The following is an 8,370-nucleotide window of genomic DNA, read 5'->3' as shown; positions in this document are numbered from 1 at the left end:
TTCACTATGTTTTTATTATATTTGCTGTACATTCCTTCATTGAGAAGTATGAAAATAAATTGAAATTGAAATTGAAATTGAAAAAATTATTCTCACCAATATACACTTTAAATGCACAATTGGTATCACCCTCATCCAATTCTAATCACCAAGGCAGAAAGCCACAGCAAAATGATATTGCACTTGGGCTATTTATGCATTTGCTGTGCATATAGTCTGGATAGTGTATTCACTATTGTGTACTATTTGTACGTGTACAGTAATCAACAATATAATGTAATATACTACAATGAATAATGCCCAGTAGGGGCTTTCACCTCGTGTTCATTCTTCTGATTCAAAGTTATTCAAACACACAAACACAAGCGTATGTATGCACAAACACACACACATAAGCATATACACACATCCAAACCCATCCAAGCAATACACACAAATCCATACACACAGATACAAACATACTGTATAAGCTGTTATTTTCGCGAGGGGTTAATTTTCGCGAATCACATTTGGACCGCGAATTTAACAACACGCCAAAATGTCACCATGTGCTAAGGTAATAGTGCGCTTATGATGGGCTCTGTGTCAATTCGCAAGAACAACATCTCGCGAAAATGTTCGTGACCTCCTCATTCGCGAAAATATTTGTACGCGAATATAACAGCATATACAGTATGAAAGGGGAACAAACAGCATCATGCCCTGCTTATGATCCGGTACTGGCAAAAGCAAACTTCAGATTCATTTTCAAATCTGACATGAATGTGCTCAGACTGATAAAGGCTCTGATTTTATTGATAAATCATTATATCCTCTGAATAGACGGTTAATGTACACTTTGAAGGCATGTTACACTCATATAACAGGTGCAAACAAAACACTCAAGTGCACCACAATCCATCCAACCCCTCCGCCTTTCACATTAGAAACCAAAAATCTCTACAAACAGCTTTCAGCAAACATAGAAAGAATTGTTACAAACATGCTCTCTTTACACTTTTTCACATTGACTGTGATTCAAATCTAATACATGACATATATTGAAAGGGTTTATCACCATGTTAATCTAATATACTGGTATTCTTTAACACAGCAAAAAAAGGATCATAAGCTTAATGATAGATGAAACTGTCTGTAGATTGATTCTATATTGATTCCAGTGCAGCCTTTATTTTATACACAAGTACACAATGGGTTATGAATACAGTGACTTTACACACACACACGCAAATGGACGGCAGACAGTAAAGAGCTACAAAAATACTAATCCTCATTCTATCAAGTATAGCTCAGCATGTTGCAAAATTAATTGTTGACACATCTGATCTCTGCTGAAGTATTTAATTTCTGCTACTCTTTAATAGTTGGGGGCTACAGATCACAAGGTCTGTCAACTTGACCTGTGGACATCAATCCAAGATCACAACTGTTCCATATTTCACATCAAAGATTTATCTTTCAACCACAACCACTTGACTTTAATTTGATCCATGGTTCTAAACATTGACTTGCACACTGTAAAATCACAGAATATCACCTTTGGTCTGTAACTCACGACCATCAATGTACTGATGAGAATCATCTCAATAAATTCTGTCATAGAATTAACTCTCTTACAAAATCTGACTGAATTCTACGGCTTTGAGCCTTATCATTACACTAGAACTCATCAAGGCATAAAAGCATCCAGATCAGATATACAAATAAAGTGCATATCCTAACTGCTGGATTATTATAAGTAAGGAGCCAAGTTATTCATCTTATATGTCACTTCTCACACAACAGGGCATCTTTCTACCAAAAATTAGACCAATGAAATGGACATGTGATGTACTATCCTTTTCACATGCCTGACTGAATTCAATCTGACAGTTCCTTCTAATAGCAATACATGACATCTCTCAACTCTGATACATGACCTGTATGTTCTTGACCTAAAATCAGAGTAATTCATCTATACATACACACTTCAAGAAACACTTGGCTTTAAAGGGTCAGTCTCAGATTAACATGGTTTACAATGAAAATTGAATATGAATCAATTTATGTGCAAAAGGAGGAACTGAAAGAGAGCTGAATAGATGCAATGCTCTTAAACCAACACATGGCAGTGGTTTGACACTGAAAACACTCAAACAAAACATTGCTTTGAACAATATGATGCTATCCTTTCATCATTCAAGGTGTTTCTGCACGAAGTATAGGTACAAAGCTACATATGCATATAGCAAAGAAAATTAAGCATATAATTAATCATACAGTTTTCAATATTTCTTTCACACACATTGAAGAAACAAGGAATTCATAACTTGTACACACAAAATCAATGATACAAAATACTACCAATATTTGTGAAGTGTGTCAAAATCTGAACACTAGCTCACAAGGGGTCAAAAAACAACAACTTCCAAATTTCGACAATTGGTCACATTATTAGCACTCTGCAAACTTGCTACATGCCTTACATGTATGGTTACTTAAACTTTCATTCTAATTTCCATGTTTGGATGACACAAGCTGAACAAAAATTGAGTGGACTTTTTATACTGCCAACCCATACAGGGTAAACAACCATGCTCCCTGAAATTACTGCAAATGCATTGCATTCTTTGGAGCACAGTCACATGTTCTGTTGAGCTAAAATAACCAGAACTTCCAGAGTAACTAATCTTGAATTGGGTTTGATCATTCAGTCATTCACTCTGCTTTAACATTTATCAACATTAGTTATAAAGGCATGAGTGTCTAACGCTCCACTATTGTACAATCACTATAACACAGCAATAGTTATTGTCAAAGTTCCCAAAACTGACATGTGCAGTTTTCTCCTCGACAATAGGAACAATAGGAAAGAGTATGTCAAGCTATCATCATCTGACTTTTTACACAAGCATCAATGCGAGCAACAACAGCTTCACAATGGAAGCAAAAGAGATATTTGTAAACAGAGTCAAATGCTACTTTTCATAAAGTCTGGACCATCTTTTACAGGATTATCTTACAGCTGGGGGTCACTACCTAACCGACAGAGAACCATCACTGGCTCTGAAGGAATAGGGCAGCTCCAGTCTGTATCCAATGGTCCTGTTCCCCTCCACATGGCAGCGTCAGATGGGTCACAATCTTCTCCCTCTCCTCGCTGAAGTAGACCGGCAGAGAGATGCTCTCTGATGGGTGGTAGGCATCGGGTGTGTCCTATACAGGGGTAAAGCCAAGACGAAAAATGCTTGATAATTGGAAAAGCCTTAATCTGTACTTCTTGACCCATTACCATGAAAGTTCTAACGAAGTGGCTGGGCGTGGACTTAAAGGACATGTTCACCTTCATAGACATGTGAGTTGAGTGAATGCAGCAATATTAGTAGAACACATCAGTAAGAGTTTGAAGAAAATCGGACGATCTGTTCAAAAGTTATGAATTTTTGAAGTTGCTGCTCAGTAATGGCTAGAAGAAAAGACTACTATAGCTTGTGATGTCACATGTGTACAACGATATAAAGAAAGAATAAAGAATATTCAACATATTTCCATTTTTCTCACATAAAAAAAGAACATTCGACTTCTCTCTTTCAGAAGGCGGGGGAATAATATTACCCATAACATACGTCAGTAACAAGTCAAAGAAATGTGCACTTTATTCAAAAAGTTAAGTTTTGTGAAATTCTCTTTTTATTTCCCTTATATTGTTGTACGCATGCGACATCATACACTGTAGTAGTCTTCTCATCCAGCAGTGACTGCACAGATACTTTAAAAATTCATAACTTTTGAACGGATTGTCTGATTTTCCTCAAACTTTCACTGATGTGTTCTACTAATATTGCTGCATTCTCTTAATCCTTAAGCGTCCTTATGTATACGAAGGTGGACTTGTCCTTTAATGATAATAATAGTGGCTACCTGTATAGTGCACAGGTCCACCTTTCGAAGCTCATGGTGCTTTCAACTTGTGGAATAACTTCTCTAGACTCAGGAATCTATGCTTTCCACTGATGTACGATTTGTTGCATTGAATTTCAAAACACCTATTGTGGAAACTGCATATAAGCCTAGCTGTTCAAAAGATACACAGAGTTCTGCAGAAAAAAAAAGTGCAAGAGTCAAGATACAGGAAATCATCATTAAAACATTGAAGCACAATAGGTCAGTTCAAAATAACACAGCTAAAGCAGTGAAAACTTAGTATCTCAAAGCATTATCAAATTTGGAAATCAAACAGGAGGATGTTACAACATAATCATCAATCACTGTAGAGCAAAATGACATAGAGTTTCTTGGGTTTCAGTAAATCACCTTATTTAGCAGTTTTCTCAACTGTAATTCTGCAGCTTTAGCAAAGTACTATTGCGACAAGTCACATTTAAAGTTTGTTTAGTGACAAGATATAATCAGCACCTAAGCAGCATAATATGTGACTGGGAATTCAGCTAGTAAACATTAAGCAATCAAATAAACAAATCCCCTCCTCATTAGATGCAAACAAGAATCCAGACCCTTACCTTTAGCACCCAGGCCACAGAGCAGGGTGGGACGGAGCAGACACTGGGTGAGTCCCTCTGGTTCTCTGATAGTCTCTGGCCATCAAAGGTGCATCCTTCCAGCTGAAGACCACCAATCTGTCACGATCAGATCAAGAAACAGTGAGAACATTGAAACAGACAAATAGCAGTGCCTCGGATTACATACTTGTGGTACTCAGTAACATACATAGCATTCCTTGATACACACTTTCATGCATCAAGATGTTTAAAGACCAGGTAGTGTGGGGGCACCATGGAGTGGGAAGGCTGGTCCGGCTCCAAAATATGTGGAAATCCCCAAAACGTATTGTGTACAGCTTTATCACTGATTTCAATATGAGTACATAACACACACAGCTGAAGAATCCCTACTCGAGTATAGTGCACTCTTGTTATAACGAACATGGTTATAATGAAATTCCGGTTACAATGAAGTAAAAATTCAGGCCGCAACATTATCCGCTCTATGTATCTTTATTGTTTATTTGATCGGTTACAATGAAATTTCGATATAACAAAAGAAAACTCCCAGTCCCCAGGACTTCGTTATAATGGGTGTCCACTGTAGAATGTTGCCAATGAGCATACACTTAAAATGCACATATTCGCCGACGGGGAAATTGTATTCTAGCAATCCTGCGCCAGACTTGGTTTTCGAATGTACCCCAGTGGGCAGCGAATGAAGACCAGTCCAATCTGATCAACCTTCTCTCCCCACACTACTGGGTCTCTCAATCCAGTCAGCTTTGCACACATCAAAATCAATGGTGACAGAAAGATAGCCTTCCACTTGCTCAATATTCAATTCTCCTGCTACACTGGAACCCATCTGCCATCCTGCAGGCATATATACCCATATATCTCAGACAACATTTACTGTCTTGATATTGAATATCTTTAAGTCAGTATACCGTGTGGCATGGCAATGGAGTAACTCTAAGTGAAATGCAGCATTACCTTGACTTGGTATTTGGCTCCTGATATGTTTCCTGTCCAGCGACAGGCAAATTTGAGGCTGTCCATTGATGTCTTGGTGTCCCTATCAAACAGTTAAATGTAAAAAACAACAACATGATTCAATACAAATTCATAAAACAATGTAATGCACAGATATCAAAGGACAAGTTCACCTTCATATACATGTGGATTATGTGAATGCAACAATATTAGTAGAACACATCAGTGAACGTTTGGGGAAAATCGGACAATCTGTTCAAAAGTTACGAATATTTTAAGTATCTGAGCAGTCACTGCTGGAAGAGAAGACTATGACAGCGTATGATGTCACATGCGTACAACGATATAATTCAAAAGAAAATAAATAGAGAATTTCACAAAACTTAACTTTTTGAATGACGTGCACATTTCTTCGACTTGTCACTGACATATGTTAAGAGTAATATTATTCCCCCTGCCCTCTGAAAGAGAGAAGTCAAGTGATCTTTTGCTATGTGAGTAAATTGAAAATATGTTGAATTCTCTTTATTCTTTCTTTATATCGTTGTACACATGTGACATCACAAGCTATAGTAGTCTTCTCATCCAGCCCTGAGTGAGCAGAAACTTCAAAAATTCACAACTTTTGAACAGATTGTTCGGTTTCCCTCAAACTCTCACGAATGTGTTCTACTAATATTGCTGCATTCACTCAATCCACATGTCTGTGAAGGTGGACTTGTCCTTTAAATGCAGGAAAGTCTTTGTCTCCATGATATAACATTTTACTCAATATTAGTATCTATAAACACATAAAACCTACTTTTCCAACGACATGTGTTTTACAGAATAACATTTTTTTTTTTTGCAAATCTACACAAAATGGACATTTTTGTGTCACATAGGAAATTTGAAATCAAAACAAGAAATTTGTAGGGTTTTTTTTTTTCTGCTTCTTCAACCAGTTTTCTCCAGATAGCTTCATACAATATCAATTTCAATTTTACCTCTGCTTTCTCTCTGAAAATTTGCTTGCAGGTAAGTTAAAATAAGGGAAAGGGTGTGCAACAAGAATATAATTTTCTGCAGATAAGGAGAAAGCAACATGGACAGGAGGTGGGGACTGAGTCAACTGTCAAATGAATACATCAAACCATTTTCTCTCTGAATTAAAAGTCAACTCATTATCAAAGCTGAAGATGCCATCAGTATAAAAGCCTTAGTCTCAGTACCTTGCTGACTGTTGCCTGAGGGCATTGAGGAACGTGTCTGGGTGAAACAGCTCTGACAAGTTCAGGGTGTCTGAAAGTAAGCTCTTCCTCTCCGCCTTCTCCATCCACCCCTGTATGGCAGTGGTACGGGCCACTATAGTCTTCAGGTACAGCACGGGATCCTCTGGACCCTCCCACTTCTTCTGCCAGCTGAGGGGTGTCTGCAGGAATTGGTAAATATAACGGAAAACAAGGAACTATGATAAAATTATTTTGAACATAGCCACTGAATATATACTACTGGAAGGATGGACACTTCCTAATGAGATAATCCAAGCTAATCTTGTCACAACTCTGAGTCAAATAAAGTAGAAGACTACCTACAATAACAGTACCTTAATACTACCAATGCAAAACATCATAGCATCCATAATGTGCTCCATTATGTAAATGGATGTTCACTGCATAAGTGAAATTCCATAATGGTACCATTGTGGGGAGTCAATTATCATTGGCATGCATGATTGCAGCAGATTTCTTCTTTTCATGTATGGAGTACACAAAGACATCAAAAGTTTCATCAAGCAATCAACCTTCCAGTTTATGTGTGAGGTATTTGCCTAACTGGAAATGCCCTTGGATTGTGTGAGAGCATGACAAATAATCTAAAATTTACACCAGACATTAATATGTTCTGGCTCTTCATCCAAATTTTGCCTAAATATACATTACTACAAATGTTTCAGACCAATTAGATTCATGACCTTGTGCAAGCGACTTTCACACAGGGGTAAAGAGTAGTGAATAATCATTCATATTATGCTGCATTCAGATAATGAGAAGCAAATCATGCCCGAGGCAAAATTAGAAACTAGATATATCGCTACGGCGACTGATATGCCTCCGCCATAATGCATGGTTCTCCTAATAGGTCTATAGTACAATGTCTTGACAATGTGTGATGACAGTTTCAAACAATTGGCAAAATATTAAAATGACAGGTTTGACACAAATGTGCTGAATGTTCACTTTCCTAGAACTAGGTTCAATTGGATGAATGATTAAAATGTCAGAGCGCAGGTATTTGGGGAACTGATGATTTTTACTTGACTTTTGACCCTTTTATAAGTTTATGCATTGAGTAATTTTTCAAGGTATTGAGAAAAAGTATTATTTCAGTATCAAATGGGAAAATAGCATTATCGAAACCTGGCCTTTGACCTTTGACCTCACAGTTCCAAAGAGAATCACTGTTAGGTTGAACATGCATAAATATGTAAGTTTCATGATGATACCTTGAGTTACTTTTGAGATATGGAGGAAAAAGTGCAATTCAGCACTTTCACTTGACCTTTGACCTTTTGACCTTTGACCTTTTGGCAAGAAACTTCCCACAGAATATATATTGGGTAATACATGTATACATCAAGTTAAAAAAAAAAAAAAACCTTCATTCATCGCATAAATATAAGGAAAGTAGTGATATTTTGAGGAGTTGACCTTGACCTTTGACCCCTGACCTTTGACCCATGACCCCCAACTTCCCTAGATAATCACTGCCCATCGGTACAAGCATATATACTAAGTTCCATGAAGATACCTTGAACCATTTGCGAGATATGGAGAAAAACATGAAATTTCAAATTTTTTTTCACAAAATAACCTGTGACCTTTGACCTTTGACCCTGTGACCCTAAAATCCA

The 8,370-nt window shown here is 37.3% G+C and overlaps 1 protein-coding gene across 1 annotated transcript in view; it reads right to left on the bottom strand.

Moving 5' to 3' along the window:
* Positions 1–2,354: 2,354 nt before the first annotated feature.
* Positions 2,355–8,370, bottom strand: part of LOC139716300 (cytoplasmic dynein 2 heavy chain 1-like) — a 101,594-nt gene continuing 95,578 nt past the window's right edge. The window contains 4 exon segments of the mRNA XM_071627863.1: positions 2,355–3,195; positions 4,500–4,616; positions 5,478–5,559; positions 6,689–6,888. Coding sequence (XP_071483964.1) covers positions 3,037–3,195; positions 4,500–4,616; positions 5,478–5,559; positions 6,689–6,888 — 558 coding nt within the window. The 3' untranslated portion in view covers positions 2,355–3,036.

This window comes from Diadema antillarum, unplaced genomic scaffold (assembly GCF_040938485.1).
Source record: "Diadema antillarum isolate AM-2024a unplaced genomic scaffold, OU_Dant_1.0 scf00000063, whole genome shotgun sequence".
Taxonomy (NCBI): Eukaryota; Metazoa; Echinodermata; class Echinoidea; order Diadematoida; family Diadematidae; genus Diadema; species Diadema antillarum.
The sequence above is the reverse complement of the archived record's forward strand: the minus strand, read 5'-3'. Positions and strand labels throughout refer to the sequence as shown.